The sequence below is a fragment of the Ovis aries genome, chromosome 2, assembly GCF_016772045.2.
Source record: "Ovis aries strain OAR_USU_Benz2616 breed Rambouillet chromosome 2, ARS-UI_Ramb_v3.0, whole genome shotgun sequence".
In the NCBI taxonomy this organism is placed as follows: domain Eukaryota; kingdom Metazoa; phylum Chordata; class Mammalia; order Artiodactyla; family Bovidae; genus Ovis; species Ovis aries.
Genome location: NC_056055.1, coordinates 239,629,029 through 239,647,453, shown reverse-complemented (window position 1 = coordinate 239,647,453; position 18,425 = coordinate 239,629,029). Strand labels below are relative to the sequence as shown.

The following is an 18,425-nucleotide window of genomic DNA, read 5'->3' as shown; positions in this document are numbered from 1 at the left end:
GGACTTGGCATCAGAGCTGGGTCCTTTGCCTTTTTTGCCAGGGGGCTGCTTTCCCCGGAACTCAATCTGCTTTGGAGCCCTTCTGACCCCTGACCTCCAACCTGGACATGACCATGAAATATCTGAGAAGAATCTTCGTGCAAACGTTTCTCCATCTCCCTGGAGAACCCCAGGAACCCCAGTCCTTGGGTTACAATGGCTTCCCAGCTCCAATTCCCAAGAATCCCTAACCTTCTAGTGGGAATTAGTGAGGCCACAGCCTGGCATAAACTTCAGTGGACTCTGAAATCAGGAACTGGGAACTCGGAGGTTGAGTAACTTGTCCAAGATCACTCAGCTACACAACAAAGCAGGATGCAAGGCCAGGACTCCCTGTCAGACTCAGAGATCAGACTCTTAACTTATTGTTCTAACACTTTCTTGAATGTGACTCTGGCAAATTATCTAACTGCTTAATAAATGCCAGTTCAGGAACTGCTGTTTCACTGCCCTGTTGCCCCATGGGAGAAAAATGCCTTGTTTTAACTGAGTTCGAACTAACCACTAATGGAACAGGCAGGAAGTAGCAAAGGATGAAAATGTGACAACAGCGCCTGGAAAACAGACAACTTTGAAGGGACAGGCAGGGGATACCAGGGTGAGATGGCAGTGCAATTTCCACCATGAAACCATCTACTTGTAGGACCCAAGGGACCCAAGAATGTTGTCAATGGATGCTTGAATCCTTCCAAGCCTGCCACTCCAAGTGCCTCTGGCCTCGACTTGCAAACCTCTAGGAACAGAAGCCTCACTATCTTTTGAGGTCAACTTGTCGATCTTCCTGACTGGAAGGAAGATCTTCCTTGAATGGAACTGAAACTTGTGTCCTTCCTCTGCCCTCTTGTGTTTTTCCCAATAATTGGAAGAGGTCTGCCAGTCGGGGAAGAGTTAAAATGATTTTATTTTTTAATAAAAAGTAAGAGGAGCAGGGATGAGATGGTTGGATGGCATCATCGACTCAATGGGCATGAGTCTGAGCCAACTCTGGGAGACAAGGAAAGTCAGGGAAGCCTGACATGCTGCGGTCCATGGGATCATGAAGAGTCGAACACGACCAAGCAACTGAACAACTGCCGAGAGTCCGGAAGCTGTGTGATAGAGATAAGGGTGCTGGCTACCAGGGTGCCCTAGTGAAGCACCATTTAATCGCTGTGGTAAGGGTGGCCCACGCCTTGGCGTGAGGCCCTTTCAATGCTATAATTATGGGCAGGGGCTTTGAACATCAAGTAGCGCCCGTTGAGATTGGTCTGATAGCAGGATCCGTGCCACCAGGCTCCGGGGAGACTCACTGTGCAGTTTCTCCCACTTGTATCATGGTCGGTGGGAAAGGGTTTCCCGGTGTGGAAGCTCTGGGAGGCCCCTGGCAGGAAGAGGGTGGGAGGCGCCTCGGTGCTGGCACCATGCCTGGCACCCTTGAAGAGATGATATCACAGGAGCCTGAGGGCAACTGTGAGGTGGGTGTTTTCAGGCCCCTTGGGAAAAAAACAGCAGTGTCATGGAACCAGGGCGTTGGCCCAGGCAGCTAATCACAGAGGCATTGGGACTTGAGCTCAGGACTGTGGCTCCAAAGCCACTGACACCTCCCTTTGCCTCATCCCCTCCCAGAATCTCCGGCTTCCCTCTTGCTCATTTGTCTCCTCGCGGCTCCCAGCTGCAGCCTGAGCTACTGTGCCTGGGGGAGCTAGGAGGGACTTCTCAGACGCTTAGGCAGGAAAGGGGGCTCCACTGAGGCACTCCTTGTAACCACTTCCCTCTTTCAAATTTCTTCTCAACTGTTGGTATTTCTCTGGAAAAAAAAAAAAAAGACTTTCTTGGTTCCTCTTCCAAAGCAGATAATGATAACACTCAACAGAGCCTCAGCTGGCTTTCACATCCTCCCTCCCTGCCTCCTTACCCATTTTACAGGAGAGGAAACTGAGGCTCTGACCCAGAAGGGACTTGCCCAAGGTCACACAGTTAGTAAACGACAGAGCTGGATTTTAAACTCAGGATCGATTGCCTCCAGAGCCTAACTTGTTCACTCCTACACCACCCTGTCTCATCACTGCCATTTTTTCCAATGAGAAAACAGATCCGCAGCAGGGGAAGGAGTTGTCCTGGGTCATCCATGGAGGCCATGGCAGCTCTGGGGAAAAATCCAGCCTCCCTAGACTTCTTGGCTTGCTCCAGGGCCCTACTGTAGGCTTGCTCACCTGCCCTGCCCTCTGAGAACCTGCCCAGCAACAGCTGGTGATGGTCTGCCTCCACTAGGAGGAGGAAGGACCTACAGGGAACAAAGGTGTGGTTGCCTAAAGTCCTCCGGCTCCACCCACAGCTCCTGGGTGCCTGGGGGAGGGGACAGGGAGTCAGAGACGGAGGAATCCTCAGATCCCAGGTGGGAATCAGAATGCCAGGGAAAGGCCCCTCAGACTCCCTGGACCCTACTGAGAAACCTACCCTGGAGAGTAAGCTGGTGCAAATTCTCATTCCCCAGCCAGAATTCAGACTCCTGGCTCCCCACACCTGCTGTGTAGGAAGACCAAGAGCAGAAGGAATCCACGGGACCATCCCGTCACCCCTGGAAGACCTAGGGAGGCAGAGAAGGTGACAATGGGAGTCATCACTCCAGGCTGAGCCTGGGATGAGGAGATGCAAGGGGCAGAGGCGCTGCGAGGGGTAGGCGGACAGACGCCCCCCTCTTTGGTTTGAGGGCTTGTTGATAAAGTGTGAGTCCAAGTGAGCCTTGCCTGTGAATATACCAGTCAACTCTACACACCTTTTACTGACTCTCAACTTCACACCACAGTCCCTGGATGGACTGAAATAGAACCGTTGTCCCTGCCTTCAAGAGATGGTCAGCCCAGTTGGGAGTAGGATTCAAAATAACCCTGCTTTCATTTACGATAAGAACCAAGGTATTAGAGCAGAGGTCCATTCAGTCTTACCCTGATACTCCCTCTCAACCCCAGTTTCCTCTTCATGCCAAGCAGTCCCCAGGTCCTGTAGAGTTTCTCTCCTAAATATCTTTCAGTCTAAGAGCCTCTACCTTTGTTCCTGCCGCTGCCCACCCTCTTCTCCTGCCCAGACCCCTGCAGTCATCCTAAACTGTGTCCCTACCTGCACTCTGGTCCCCATTCAATGCATTCTCCACAGTGTAGCCTGAGTCTTCTTTCAAAAACATGTCTGACCTGGTCCCTCCTCTGCTTGAAACTCTTCCAAGGCTCCCCACTCCCACTGAGTCAGTCACTCAGTGCCCTTTGTGAACGGGTCTCTGCAGTCTGGGCCTTCCTCCATGCTTGACCCACACCAGTAGACCTCAATCAAGCACTCCACCTGCTCTCAGCTCACTCGTCCGGTCTCCCCGACCCCCTCCTGCTCTCCGGCCTCCCTGCATTTGTCTTTCCCTCTACCTGGAAGGCCCTTCCTATAGGCACCTCACCTATCTTGAGAACTTCTACACAGCCTTCAGGGCCCTTTCAAATGGCATCTCCTCTGTGAAGCCTTCTCAGACTTCTTCAGGCCCTCTGGGAGCTCAGTAAGCATTTGTTAGTGATACTCACCAACGGGATGTCTTGGCTCCAGTGGGCTCTGGCTCCGCCTAGGGGCCAAGGGGAAGAAGTGCCCACTGGGTCTGACTTGTTCCAGTCCTTTCTCTCCCTGACACTCCTTCACCAGCCAGCCACCCTCTGCGGTGTCCTTGTCACAAAAGACAAAATTAAAAGACGCTTGCCCCTTGGAAGAAAAGCTATGACCAATCTAGATAGCGTATTAAAAAGCAGAGACATTGGTTTGCCAACAAAGGTCCATCTAATCAAAGCTCTGGTTTTTCCAGTAGTCAGGTATGGATGTGAGAGTTGGACTATAAAGAAAGCTGAGCGCCAAAGAATTGATGCTTTTAAACTGTGGTGTTGGAGAAGACTCTTGAGAGTCCCTTGGACTGCAAGGAGATCCAACCAGTCCATCCTAAAGGAAATCAGTCCTGAATATTTATTGGAATGACTGATGCTGAAGCTGAAACTCCAATACTTTGGCCACCTGATGCAAAGAACTGACTCATTTGAAAAGACCCTGATGCTGGGAAAGATTGAAGGCGAGAGGAGAAGGGGGCAACAGAGGATGAGATGGTTGGATGACAACACTAATTCAATGGACGTGAGTTTGAGTAAACTTGGGGAGTTGGTGATGGACAGGGAGGCCTGGTGTGCTGCAGTCCATGGGGCCGCAAGGAGTCAGCCACGACTGAGCCACTGAACTGAACTGTCACAAAAGACTGGGAGGGCTCAGCCCTCAGGCAGGCACAGATGGTACCAGTCACTCAAAGTGGTCTTCCGGCTCAGCAGCTCCTGGCAGCTCCCAGGGCCTGGGGAAGAGGAGATGAGCTGATGGGGGCCCCTAAGTTATTTCCCAAGCCCCAGCCCAGGCAATGGAAGAGGCCACGTGCTGGACTCCAGGAGTCCTCTCAATTCCTTTGGACCCCTGAAGAGGGGCTCCGGGGGTGGGACTGGGCCACTCCTGCTGACCCAACAACACCCCAGCACCGTCTGATTCTAGGTGCCTGGGCTCCAGCAAAGATGGCCTCAACCTTCCTGTCCCCACAGCAAGTTCACTGAATCTCCAGCCCCAAGAAAAGATGAATGTTGACTCTGAAGTCTGAGTACTCCCAATGGAAGGCTCACGAACCACCAGAGGGGAGGGTGCCCAGGCCCTTCTCCCGATTCTCACCACTCCTCCCAGCTTTCCACCCCCACTGCACGTGTGCTAAGTCACTTCAGTCGTGTCTGACTCTTTGTGACCCTGTGGATTGTAGCCTGCCAGGCTCTTCTGTCCATGGGATTCTCCAGTCAAGAATACTGGGGTGGGTTGTCCTCCAGGGGATCTTCCCGATCCAGGGATCGAACGTGCATCTCTTATGTCTCCTGCAATGGAAGATAGGTTCTTTACCACTAGTGCCACCAGCTTTCTACCCCCTCTACAAGAGGTCAATCACAGCCAATTCCTGAGCAGCAGCCAAGCAGCCCCCTCTCTGGTCCAGGGACAGAGCAAAGAAAGAAGAGACCTCTAGCTCCACACAGTCCCCAGGCTCACCCTTGGGACCCATCTTGCCCAGTGGTCCAGGCTGCCCTGACATCCCAGAAACCAGAGAGATGCCTTACACCCTGCCCTATGTCAGGGGCCAGAAAGCAGTCAAGTCAGATCCCAGCTGCAGCCTTTCGTGGCTCCTGGCTCTGTGTACATGGGTGAATGACTGATCCTCTCTGAACCTCCCTTCCCCCACAGCCCAGCGAGATGGGGATGATACTACCTACCCCACAGGGTCAGTCTTAGGATGCTGGGCATCCAGCCTGGAGCCTGGCACACAAAGTTTCCTTGCCCCTTTGCCATGGTCTCTTAGCACAGACTGTAATTGGTGCCTCCGCAGGCCCCTGCCAGATCTCTGGCATCTCTTACCTTGAGGACCTGGTGCTCCCTTCTCCCCAGGACTTCCTGGGGTTCCAGGACAACTGGGCAAGAGGACAGCTTTACTGGCTTCCAGTTTCCTGGGTTCTGCAGGGAGATACAGGGCCAGGTGGGCACAGGATGGGCATGGGGGTAGTGGGTATGTCTCTTCCAGATCCCTCTGCGCTTTTCTTTCCATCCCCCAGATTCTAGCTGTCAGGTTTTTCATCATTTGCATCTATTTGCATACAGTGTGTGTGTGTGTGTGTGTGTGTGTGTAGAGCCCAGATTATCAAACTCCCACCCTGCTCCTTGAGGCTAGTGAGCCTGGGTGGGAGAAGGATACCTAGGGAGAGGATGAGGATGGGATGGTGAGTGGGTGAGTGGGGAGGGTACCCTGGGCCCCTATCTGGGCAACTGGGGTAGTCCTGGGTCCTCAGAGAGGCAGGCTCCCCAAACAAGAAGAGGAAAGGGGAAGGTGGGGTCCACAGAGGCCCCATCTTGCTGGGGCCCTGAGAAAAGATTCCAGGCTGGTGGGAGGACCTGAAGCAAGACTTCCTCCATTGTCTTTCCCCAGGGATACCCCACCCAGGCTGGAACCAGCAGAAGGTGGGGGCTTTTCCTCCTTCACCTTTGAGAGAATGGGCATTATTCCTGCCCGGTCCAACCAGGATGGAGTCCAACTTCTGATCCTGGCCACCAAGACTCTGCAGCCATCTCTTCAGACTTCTGCACTCACGTAGGGTCTTTCTACTTTTGTACCTTAGCTCATCTGGAACCCCCTCCTCGTCTCTCCCTGTGAAGCTCCCCGCTATGCATGAAGGTCCAGCTCTCATGTCATCTCCACTAGGAATTCTTCCCTGATCCTTGTCACCATATTGGGAATGACCACCGATACCATCTGGTGGCCCACCCCAACCCCAAGTCATGCTGGGTGCTATTTGTATATCGCCTCCCATCCTTACACAGTCCCACTGATGGTTGTTATTAATATTATTGAAACTGGGTTATAGGCTGATACATAGCAGGTGCCCCATTAATGTTCATTAAATAAATGAATAAACAAGGAAAAACAGGCTCAGAGACAGGACATGATTTGTGTTCTCTCTGCCAGAGATTTTGCCCAAGCCCCTAACCATGCCCCCAACCAGAGAGAAGCACTGTTAGCAAGGTGACTTCATGCCCACCCTCAGGTCCACTGAAGAGTCCCTGGCAGAGGTTAGAAAACAGCTGCTAACATAGGCCATCACATGGGCAGACCATGCAGGGCAGGCATGCAGGCCAGTGAAGAAGAGGCAGCAGCCTTGGTCCAGATGTGAGGGGGGAGGTCTGAGCCGGAGAGGGACCTCTGGTGACAGAGGACAGGAAAACGTTGGTCATTCATTCACTCATCAAATCCTCCCTGAGGGCCTTCTCTATACCAGGCCCAGTTCTTGTGGGGGTAGAGAAGGCCAGGTTCATGAGAGTGTCAAGGAAGGTGGAGGCCAAGCTTGCCAGACAGGATGGATCCATGAGATGAACGCTGAGAAGCTCCAATTCCAGTTCTAGGAATATGTCCCCACCGCACACACTCTGCCACAGGTATGCCAAGATCTGAAGACAAGCCCGTCTATCATGATGCTGTTTATGATAAAACGGAAATAACCCAGTTGGACTCTGACAGGATGCAGGCAAATCAACCATCACCATCTGAATAAGTCATGGGGCAAATCTGATCTCTAACGAAAGGGGCAGCGTTGCAGAACAAAATGTAAAGCATGCTCCCACTTCAGTTTTGTTTTTTTTTGTAATGAAAAACTTTAAAAAATAATTTTACTTTTGGCTGCGCTGGGTCTTCGTTGCTTTGTGCAGTCTTTACTTGCAGCGAGCATGGGTCTCTCATTGCAGTGGCTTCTCTAATTGCGGAGCACGGCCTCCAGGCATGCGGGTTTCAGTAGCTGTGGCATATGGGCTTAGCTGCTCTGAGGCCGGTAGAATCTTCTAGGACCAGGGATGGAACCCGCATGGCCTGCACTGCCAGGCGGATTCTTAACCCCTGCGCCACCAGAGAAGTCCCTCATTTTGTATTTTAAAAAAACTAAGTGTGTGTAGGTATGTCTTTTGTAAATTCATAGAGAAAGGTGTGACCCATCCTGTTCAAGCATAGTTATTTCTGGGGAGTGGGATGCTGGGGAGAGTGATTCTCGTTCTTCAGGTACATGAATGTCCGTGTAGTCCTTTTGCTCTTTGCAGGCATTTACTACATTTGAAAAAGAAAACATCCACTAGAGAAATGGCCTTAACTGGGTGAAAAGCCAGGAGGAGGTGGGGCATTATTTCTTTGGCCTGGGAGAGAACGGGCATCGTCCCAGCCAGGGGAGGGCAACCCAGGCAGGAGAAACCATGTGTACAGAGGCTTGAAGAAGAGAGAGCAAGGCAGGCTGGGTCACATGACCCAGATGCAGGGACCTGGAGGGGAGGCTGATGTCTGAGAGGAGGAGAGGTGTTGATAGAAGTGAGTCTGTGGGGAGTGGACTGTGTTTGGCATTGATGGGTAGGCAGGTGAGCCCTCTGAGAGGCCAAGAAGTAGCTGAAACTCCCTGTGGAGCCCAGGAGCCCTAAAGCCTTTCCAGCTGCAGCCAGAGATCCTGCAAGGAGAGGTGGCCTCAAGGGGAGGAAGAGATGCAGGCATTTGGGCAGCTGGAGGGGTGAATGGGTGCCCTGGAGTGAAGCAGATGGGGCACATGCCCCTGCTCTGAACCTGCTCTACATCCCACTGAGATGGAACAGCTGTTACTGGACTTTACAGACGAGGAAACCGAAGCCCAGAGCTACTCCATTAACTTTCAGTCCCACAAAGCAGTCGGGTTCCACAGGCTAAACTTTTGCCCGTGACTCTCTACTGCCTCTCAGCTTTCTAGGACAATCATGGGACTAAATGAGACACTGATGCCAGACTCTCAGCCACACGCCTAGTTTCCAGCAAGTGCCCCATGGGTAGGAGATGTTATTAGAGAAGACTTCTGGGCCCAGGGTTGAGGGGGTGAAGAGAGAGAAGTGGGCGTAAGTGGTGCTTTCTAGGAGGGCCCATTCAAGGAAGGCCAGAAGTACCCTGGGGAGGGTCCCGGGGGTACCTCCACCTTGGCACAAGGGCAGAGATCCAATTTAGGAGCCAAAAAAAAAAAAAAAAAAAACCTGGAGATGCCTCTGCAGAGGAGTTCTGACGTTCTGCTCATTCTGGAGTCAGAAAAACCTGGATTAAATTCCCAGCCCTGCCCCCATTCCACTCTGCGTGATCTTAAGCAGGCGTGTTTCCCTTTTTGAGTCTCTGCACCCTTCTCTATAATGCAGTGGAGGAGGGGCTTAAACACATAACAACAAAAACTATTTTTCTGGCCAGGCCATGAGGCTAGTGGGATCTTAAATTTCCCGAGCTGGGCTTGAACCCAGGCCCCGGCAGTGAAAGCACCAAGTCTTAACCACTGGACTTCCAGGGAATTCCTGCAAATAAAAATACTTTAAAAGGTGACAGTGTTAATTTAAGGCTCAGTTTCCATGAAAGAAAGGGCAGTGAACCATACCCCCCACCCCATCCAATCCACACACAGCCCAAGACATGGGAGCACAGTGCTGGAAAGAGCTCCTTTATTGGGGGGCAGTGTCCAAGCCGGGTTGATGGGAAGAGGCCAGGCCCAGACCGAGTACCAGGTGGGGGCCCACAGGGATGACGGATCAGGCAGAAGGTGGTTAAAGGATGCTCTCATCTGCACGAACCAGGCCCAGGACAGGAAGGGATGTCAGCTACGGGGTCCTGAGTCTGCTCAGTGTTCACAGGGGCCACAATTTGGTGACCAAAGTTTTTCCCACCCTGAGGGCCCTTAAGGGGGCCAAGAGAGGGCAGCCTCTTCATCCTCTTTCCCCTGAGTGTGGAATCCGGGCCTGAAGGGGGTCAGATTCTGCAGAGGGCAGACAGAGAAGGCACTCAGGGTGGTGGCCCCACCTCAGCTGGGCTGAGGACGCCCCCTGCACCCTGCAGAGAGCAGGCAGTGGGCAGAAGAGCAAACACTTTAATGGAGGTTGCAGCGATCCACCCCACAGCACACATGGGGGCCAGAGCCTCAGAGCAGCTCCCCTTCTCAGAGGAAAACCAAACCGCACACGTGGCCTGGGCTCCTGCCCGCGGCCACAGAGCTGCAGGCTGAAGGGTGCATGGGCTGTCACCTACTGGTTCTCCTCCCTGCGGGCAGCATGAGGGGACAGAGACAAAGGAGCTCAGCTGGGCTCTCAGACGCCGGGCCTGGGCTGAGTTCCACGCGGGCCAACACCCAGCCGAGAGAACCCCACACTGGAGAGGGGAGACGCGCTGTGGCCTACATGCAGGAGGCCAAGAGGGCCTCAGGACTCCTGAGGCTGCCCCGTGGTGGAGACAGCACACAGGCAGTGAGGGCCACCTGGGGGGCCAGGGGGGAGAGGGTGCATGGGGCTTGCAGCCAGGTACTCACAGCGTCTGGTAGGTGCTGTCCTTGGCCTTGAGGAAGCGCAAGACGAAGAAGGCCACTGCCTGCAGACTCAGCACCATCACCACGCCTCCGGTGAAGCTGGCCCCGTCAAAGCTGGGGCTGTGGGCCTCAGGGATGGAGGGGCTCTCTGCAGGGTGGAGGCCACAGCAGGCCACTGTAGGCCAGGGGCCCAGCCCCACCCCAAACCCAGCACAGGTCATCTGGGAGGCCCCCAGTCCTCACTAGGGGAGCCTTGGACAGCAGGCTCATAAGTTCCACCCAGATTCTACGGGTGGCCTGGAAGTGCCTGGAAGGATGGATAGCATCGGCCCTGGCTCCGCTCCTGAGTTGCTCTGTGGCTTGATGCCTGTCACACTCTCTCTGGGCTTCCTGACTGCAGGTCCCAGATGGTGAGTGAGCTCCCTGCCTGCCTCCCTCTTCCACTGGGGCCCCACAGAGTGACGATGGACCCAGAACTTGGGCGCCCACACAGCTTTCAGCTCACAGTCCCTCTCCGTCTTGGGTCTTGAGCTTCGAAGCCCAGATGCAAATGCTGTGGTCTCCTTGGGACTCCCAAGTCCCAAGACCCTGGCGTCACCCGGGGTCCGGAGAGAGGGAAGGAGGAGAGGAAGATGCGGCAGCCCACACTCGACCAAGGGGATAAATGAAGACTCGATGCCATGTGTCGGAGGGACTAACCAGGCTCTGAGTGCCAGGCCTGACAGTCACCTCTCCATTAGGGCAGAGCCAGACTTACACGGCATCCCCGACCCTTTCCCCCACCCCCGCCTCAGGGCCCACAGTTGCCAGGACGTCTAGGTGACTCCCAGCTGTGCCATGTTAGCCATCTACTCCCACCAGGGATTCAATTTCAGGCCCTGGGCCAGGTGCCCAGAGCAGGGCAGGGCTGGTGGTAGAAGAGCATTCTAGGGCAGTGAGAGGGGCCCAGTTGGGTGCTGGATCCACCTCCCAGAGTGTGTAGCTTGCAGAAGGGGAATCTGAGAATGTGAAGGGTGGTCCCAGCAGCAGTTCAGGGAGCCCCAGAGAAGGGGACTAGGGAAAGAGGAGCAGAAGAAGGAAGAAATAAGCTGCACAAGACCCAGCTGGGGCTCAGGCTGGAGGAGGAGCCATCAATAATTCAGCCCCTGAGATCATGTTTCTGACTTTAATTAACCAAGAGCCTCTTCAGCCATCCTTGCCAAGCCTGCTGACCTCCAGACCCTGAGGGGCAGTGGGAACCAAAGAGTGGGGTTCTTGCCTCTGTTCGGCTGGGACCCTGCTTTGTGACCCTCTCTGGGCCGGGAGGTTGCAGTAGGTAGTCACTGAGGACATCTCCTTGGCAACCTGACATACACCCTCAGCACCAAGCAGGTCCTGAGGGGGGCCATCCTGAGTTCTCAGAACCAGGATTGGGGAGAAGGGATGGGAACCATCATTTCTTGATCACCTTCTATACACTGGAAACTGAACGAGGTGCTATACACGCTCTCATAAAATCCTCACTTTGTGAGGTATTCTTCAACCCATTTGACAGATGTTGGAAATAGGCTCAGAGGGAGAAATCACAGGATTGAGGTCACAGAGCATGTCAGTGCCTGAGCCCAGCTGTTTTTCCCTGCACCTCCTGTCCTTCCATTGCCCCAGATAGTACCTACCTGTTGTGACTGTCTTTGGTTCATGAGTTGGGTGGTGGTGCACAGCTGAAGAGACAGGGAATCCATAATTAAACCAGACCCCCCTGCCGCTTCCCATCAAGACCCCATCCCAGGCCCACCTGGCACACTCTTAAGCCTTAGTTTATACAGTTCCTTCCACCAGCGCAGGCCTCCCTCTCCATCTCTACGTCTAATCATCATTTGTGACGCTGCCTCCTTCAGGAAGCCCTCCCCCCATTCCCTTCTGAACTTCCGAAGTCCTCACTATGGTTTAAAATAGAAGAGCTAGTTCCTCTGGTTCCTCTACACGCTGGTCCTAGATCCTCTAGCTGCACCAATTTTCAGAGGAGGAAACGGGCCGGAGAGGGGGAGCGACATCTCAGTGAGCTGAGGGCAGAACTGACACTGGACCCAGGTGCTCGTGGGCACAGTCTTCTCTCTGGGAGAGGCTGGTTCCCTCCTGGAGGCAGGCTCTGGCTGAGGACACCTCTGCTCCCTCCCCCCAAATTGACTTAGGCCAGAGGGAGCCCCCTTACCTGGACATGACTCTGAGCGGTTGTAGATGGAGCAACCTTCCTTGACCACCTCCGCTTGGGCCACACAGCGTCCTGGTGGGAGAAGGAGCAGGGAAGCGGTTTAGGGAGCAGGGCCAAGGTTCTGGTGTTCAGAACTGGGGGCACTAACCTTGGGGAGGGCCTAACTCCATACCTGGCTCCTCCGGCCGACACTGCTCCCACACACAGCCGGAGAGGTTGTGTGCTCCGTCCCCCTCCACACAATGCTCACAGGGCTTCAGCTGTGTGCAGGCCACTCGGACAGCTGGCCAGATGTTCATGCGGAGCAGGGCTCCCCGCCCAAAGCCTCGAGCACCTTTACCTGGGCGTGAGGTGGGTGCAACACTTGGAACCCAAGCTACCGTTCCCCTTCTCCACTACTACGGATCTCACTTCGTGCACACGTACACTCACCTGGATCCCCTAAGCCCCACCGCACGCCTGGAGTTTCCACAAACACATGGGCACACACACCTAGAAGCTCCCTGACATTCACCAGAGCACCCTCCCTTTGCATATATCAGGAACCACCCCCATCCCATTCACCTGAGGCCCGCTTCACTTCCCTACACCTGAAGTTGCCTCACACCCGGAGCCTATATATACGGCTCCACAGACAGTCGGAGCCCACTTCTACCCACCCCAGGAGCCCCGCACACAAGTGAAAAGTCCCCTCCCGCCCCCGCCAAGCCCAGACTGCTCCTGGCAAGCAGTTGGGTGAAGGGCACGCGTTACCAGCCACAGCAAGCTGGGCACACAGGAGGAGGCAGCAGCAGCCGCCACAGAGCGCAGCCCGTAAGGCGCGGGGTCCCAGCGTGGCCATGGGCTCAGAGGCGGGGCCTGGGGGGCGGTCGGGGTCGGCGGAGAGCGGGTGCAGCGTGGCCCCTCCGGACTCGGCTCCGCCGGGGTGTAGGGAGCGAGACCAGGGCAACCCGCGCGAGGCCAGGTGGGCGTGGCCCGACAGGGCGGGGCTAGTGACGCGAGTGGGAGGGCGTGGCTTTGTTGTCTGGGGCGGGGTCCGATGGGGCGTGGTTTGTGGGAGCGGTCTGGTGGGGCGGGATTTGGGGATCTGGGGAGGGGTTCTGGCAAAAAGGACGAGTCCAGAACTATTCTGAGTACCCGGCCAGGTCCCTGGATGTCCCCTTCCCTCGCTGGATCATGAACACTCTGTTGCGTTATTATCCCTACTTCACAGGTGAGGAAACTGAGGCTCAGAAAAGGTGTGTGACTAGTTGGAGGTCAAAATTCTCTAAGCCAGGCTTCAACAGTACATGAACTGTGAACTTTCATATGTTCAAGCTGGATTTAGAAAAGGCAGAGGAACCAGAGATCAAATTGCCAACATCCGTTGGACCATCGAAAAAGCAAGAGTGTTCTAGAAAAGCATCTAATTCTGCTTTATTGACTACGCCAAAGCCTTTGCATGGATCACAACAAACTGTGGAAAATTTTTCAAGAAATGGAGATACCAGACCACATGACCTTGCCTCCTGAGAAATCTGTATGTAGGTCAAGAAGGAACAGTTAGAACTGGACATGGAACAACAGACTGGTTCCAAACTGGGAAAGGAGTATGTCAAGGCTGTATATTGTCACCCTGCTTATTTAACTTCTATGCAAAATCCCATGGACAGAGGAGCCTGGTAGGCTGCAGTCCATGGGGTTTCGAAGGTCAGACACGACTGAGCAACTTCACTTTCACTTTTCACTTTCATGCATTGGATAAGGAAATGGCAACCCACTCCAGTGTTCTTGCCTGGAGAATCCCAGGGACGGTGGAGCCTGGTGGGCTGCCGTCTATGGGGTCGCACAGAGTCGGACACGACTGAAGTGACTTAGCCCAGCAGCAGCAGCAGAGTACATCATGAGAAATGCTGGGCTGGATGAAGCACAAGCTGGAATCAAGATTGATGGGAGAAATATCAATAACCTCAGATATGCAGATGACACCACCCTTATAGCAGAAAGTGAAGAACTAAAGAGCTCTTGGTGAAAGTGAAAGAGGAGAGTGAAAAAGTTGGCTTAAAGCTCAACATTCAGAAAACTAAGATCATGGCATCCAGTCCCATCACTTCATGGCAAATAGATGGAGAAACAGTGGAAACAGTGGCAGACTATTTTTCTGGGCTCCAAAATCACTGCAGATGGTGACTGCAGCCATGAAATTAAAAGATGCTTGCTCCTTGGAAGAAAAGTTATGACCAACCTAGACGGCATATTAAAAAGCAGAGGTATTACTTTACCGACAAAGGTCCGTCTAGTCAAAGCTATGGTTTTTCCAGTAGCCATGAGAGTTGGACCATAAAGAAAGCTGAGTGCTGAAAAATTGATGCTTTTGAACTGTGGTGTTAGAGAAGTCTCTTGAGAGACCCTTGGACTGCAAGGAGATCCAACCAGTCTATCCTAAAGGAAATCAATCCTGAATAGTCATTGGAAGGACTGTTGCTGAAGCTGAAACTCCAACACTTTGGCCACCTGATGGGAAGAGCTGACTCCTTGGAAAAGACCCTGATGCTGGGAAAGATTGAAGGCGGGAGAAGGGACTGACAGAGCATTGGATGGTTGGATGGCATCTCCAACTCAATGGACATGAGTTTGAGTAAGCTCCAGGGATTGGTGATGGACAGGAAGCCTGGTGTGCTGCAGTCCGTGGGGTCACAAAGAGTCAGACAAAACTGAGTGACTGAACTGAACTGAGTCAGAGGTCATAGAGTTAGTGGCAAAATCTAGATTTGAAGGGAGGTCAATTTCCTGATTTCTGAGCTTCTGTAGAGTTCATCCTCCAACCAGGGGGGAAGAACAGGCCCCCAGACTCTGGCAGCCTGTATCGCTTCACCCGTTGTATCCTCTTCTCTTCTGCCCCTCAATACACTGCGTCTATCTCTGACCCACCACACACTTTGGCCAAGCCAGCCATCTCATTGGTACTGGGATAAGTGGTTTTTCTGCAACCTTCCCCTCTGCCTCTTGTGGCTTTTCTCCCTCTGCAGCCACCTCTCAGGTCCCTTAGAAGACAGCTCCTCTTCCACTCTGCCCCATCCTCCATTCTTCCCTTTCCCATCCCTACCTCTCCCCTCCCTTCCCCTCTCCCTTCTCTACTTCTCCTTTTCCTCTTTCTCCCTCTTCATCGCTGCTGGCCCAGTTCAGTCCTGAGCCCTATCTCCTCTTCTGGGTCATCTCAGTCAACAAGTACCATATGTCTATCTCCAGCCCAATGCTCGCTCCCCAGATGCCACACCTGTAATAATATTTTGTTAGGTGGTTCAGTGGTAAAGAATCTGCCTGCAACTCAGGAGATGCGGGTTTGATCCCTGGGTCAGGAAGATCCCCTGGAGAAGGAAATGGCAACCCATTCCAGTATTCCTGCCAGGATAAATCCCATGGACAGAGGAGCCTGGCCGGCTACAGTCCGTGGGGTCGCAAAGAGTGGGACGTGACTTAGGGACTGAACAGCAACAAAGCAACTATCAACGACTTAGTACTAGCAGAATTTACATTCTACTAAGAGGCTTAACTTGTCAGGTCTTTGCTGATGTCCACAACTACCCTGTAAACATGGGTTTTGTAATGTCCCATTTGCAGGCCTCTGGTAAAATCACTTTCCCAGGGGCACACAGTTATAATGGAGGGGGTCGGGATGTGGACCGGGATCTAGTGAGGCCAGAGGCTACTCTGCCGTCCACTGTGCCTCCTGAGGGTTCACCTGCTTCTAGGGCATCTCCACTTGAGTTTGTGCCTCAGGCCCTGGAAATTGCCCAGTCCCTCTTTTCCCCTCAGGAAGGCTCCTTCCATCTCACCAGGCAGCTGATTGGAAACCCTGGTCTCATCCTCACCCCCTCCCTCTGTCTTGCCCCCAGACTAAAGTCCTGCAGATCCTGTTTCTGGGTCCTGCTCCCTCAGCTTTCTTTTGCTGATCTCACACTTTCTCTCAGTCTCCAGGCCTCTCCCCAGCTCACCTCTCACAGTGCAGAGCTGTCCCAAAAACGTGGATTTGACCATGAAACAAATTTCAACTCAGCTTGGCTTTCACAGCCCTTTGATTCCTGGCTCTAGAAGCCTCAGACATCTTGTGCTCACCCCAGCATCTTACCCTCTGAGAAAATAGAATAGCCTTCCCCCTAGCATGCGTCGTTTGTACCTCCTTGCCTTCATCTGGTAGTGGTTCTCTCTCTTGGAGGGTCATCCTCCTCTCCTGACTACATGTATCTGGCAAACTAACCCTTCATGACAACGCTAAATGGCCACCACCTGCAGGAAGCCCTCGGTGACCGTCACAGAGCAAGGCTGAACTGCTGTGGCACTTGTCCCAGCTGGTAGATCCGAACCCATCTGCCCTGCACCCAAGGCCTCACTATCTCTTGCCTTGGTGACTGCAGTGGCCTCCTGGTAGGGCTTCTGCTTCTGCCATAGTCCATTCTCCACTCAGCAGCCAGAGCAATCCTTTGAAAATATAAATCAAATCATATTATTCCATGTTTAAGCTCACCGATGGCTTCCATCTCACCGCTTTCCAAGACTTACATGACCTTCCCCTGCCTTCCTCTCTGAGCTCAGCTCCTACATCTCCCCTTGGCTCCTTTGGTCCAGACACACTAGCTTCCTCTGTCCCTCAAACAATCAACTCTTTCCTCCTAAGACTTTCAGTTCAGTTCAGTCACTCAGTCATGTCCGACTCTTTGTGACCCAATGGACTGAAGCAAGCCGGGCTTCCCTGTCCATCACCAACTCCCAGAGCTTGCTCAAACTCATGTCCATCAAGTCAGTGGTGCCATCCAACCATCTCATCCTCTGTTGTCCCCTTTTCTTCCCACCTTCAATCTTTCCCAGCATCAAGGTCTTTTCTAAAGAGTCAGTTCTTTGCATCAGGTGGCCAAAGTATTGGAGTTTCAGCTTCAGCATCAGTCCTTCCAATGAACACCCAGCACTGATCTCCTTTAGGATGGACTAGTTGGACCTCCTTTCAGTCCAACGGACTCTCAAGAGTCTTCTCCAACACCACAGTTCAAAAGCATCAATTCTTCACTCAGCTTTCTTTATAGTCCAACTCTCACATCCATACACGACTACTGGAAAACCATAGCCTTGACTAGATGGACCTTTGTTGACAAAGTAATGTCTCTGCTTTTTAATATGATGTCTAGGTTGGTCATAACTTCCAAGGAGCAAGTGTCTTTTAATTACTTGGCTGCAGTCACCATCTGCAGTGATTTTGGAGTCCAAGAAAATAAAGTCTGTCACTATTTCCATTGTTTCCCCATCTATTTGCCATGAGTGATGGGATTGGATGCCATGATTTTAGTTTTTTGAATGTTGAGTTTCAAGCCAAGGTTTTCACTCTCTTTCACTTTCATCAAGAAACTGTTTCGTTCTTCTTCACTTTCTGCCATAAGGGTGGTGTCATCTGCGTATCTGAGATTATTGATATTTCTCCCATCAATGTTGATTCCAGCTTGTGCTTCATCCAGCCCGGTATTTCTCATGCTGTACTCTCTGTATATAAGTTAAATGAGCAAGGTGATAATATACAGCTTTGACGTACTTCTTTCCCGATTTGGAACCAGTCTGTTGTTCCATTACCAGTTCTAACTCTTTCTTCTTGATCTGCATACAAATTTCTCAGGAGGCAGGTCAGGTGGTCTGGTATCCTTGTCTCTTGAAGAATTTTCCACAGTTTGTTTTGATCTACACAGTCAAAGACTTTGGCATAATCAATAAAGCAGAAGAAGATGTGTTTCTGGAATTCTCTTTTTTGATGATCCAACAGATGTTGGCAATTTGATCTCTGGTTCCTCTGCCTTTTCTAAATCCAGCTTGAACATCTGGAAGTTCATGGTTCATGTACTGTTGGCTTGGAGAATTTTGAGCATTACTTTGTTAGCGTGTGAGATGAGTGCAATTGTCCAGTAGTTTGAACATTCTTTGGCATTGCTCTTCTTTGGGATTGGAATGAAAATTGACCTTTTCCAGTCCTGTGGCCACTGCTGAGTTTTCCAAATTTGCTGGCATATTAAGTGCAGCACTTTCACAGCAGCATCTTTTAAGATTTGAAAGACTTTGCACCTGCTCTACTCTCTTTGGAACTCTTCTATTCTCTTTTCAACTGACTTGCCCCTGACCTCCCTACTAAAAACAGGTCTCCTGGTTATTCTACATCACGATGTCTCCTTTTCCCTTCAGAACATGTATCAGCTATGTACTCAATTACTCAGTTGTTTCCTAGTCTATAAATAAGTTCCGGGAAGGCAGAAACCATGTTTATCTTCATCTACAGTTAACTCCCTGCA

General features: G+C 52.5%; 2 protein-coding genes across 4 annotated transcripts; both read right to left on the bottom strand.

Annotated features, from left to right (window-relative positions):
• Positions 1–922: 922 nt before the first annotated feature.
• On the bottom strand, positions 923–8,903 carry FCN3 (ficolin 3). Its single transcript, XM_027964876.3, is given in 10 exon segments — positions 923–1,460; positions 2,005–2,329; positions 2,331–2,364; positions 2,476–2,605; positions 3,691–3,714; positions 4,272–4,378; positions 4,601–4,630; positions 5,089–5,139; positions 5,467–5,555; positions 5,851–8,903. Coding segments are annotated over 10 exon segments (1,632 nt in total). The 5' UTR covers positions 6,414–8,903; the 3' UTR covers positions 923–1,181.
• Positions 8,904–9,061: 158 nt separating this feature from the next.
• CD164L2 (CD164 molecule like 2) lies at positions 9,062–13,117 on the bottom strand. Of its 3 annotated transcripts, none has more exons than XM_027965451.3 (6): positions 12,877–13,117; positions 12,296–12,463; positions 12,124–12,195; positions 11,588–11,632; positions 9,936–10,080; positions 9,062–9,670 (listed from the first exon to the last, which is right to left on the bottom strand). In XM_027965451.3, exons 1-6 carry the CDS (start codon positions 12,962–12,964, stop codon positions 9,655–9,657), a joined length of 534 nt encoding a protein of 177 aa, XP_027821252.1. In that variant the 5' UTR covers positions 12,965–13,117; the 3' UTR covers positions 9,062–9,654. The 3 variants fall into 3 exon arrangements, with proteins under 3 accessions (XP_027821252.1, XP_027821253.1, XP_027821254.1); XM_027965452.3 differs by having other exon boundaries at positions 9,062–9,389; XM_027965453.3 differs by lacking the exon at positions 9,062–9,670 and having other exon boundaries at positions 9,932–10,080.
• Between the last annotated feature and the right edge of the window lie 5,308 nt (positions 13,118–18,425).

Coding starts and splice junctions, on each gene's coding strand:
- CD164L2 (XM_027965451.3), bottom strand. CDS start 12,964: ATGGCCACGCTGGGACCCCGCGCCTTACGGGCTGCGCTCTGTGGCGGC. Junction 12,464..12,876: donor TGCCCAGCTTGCTGTGGCTG/GTAACGCGTGCC, acceptor CCTCACGCCCAG/GTAAAGGTGCTCGAGGCTTT. Junction 12,196..12,295: donor GTGTCGGCCGGAGGAGCCAG/GTATGGAGTTAG, acceptor TTCTCCCACCAG/GACGCTGTGTGGCCCAAGCG.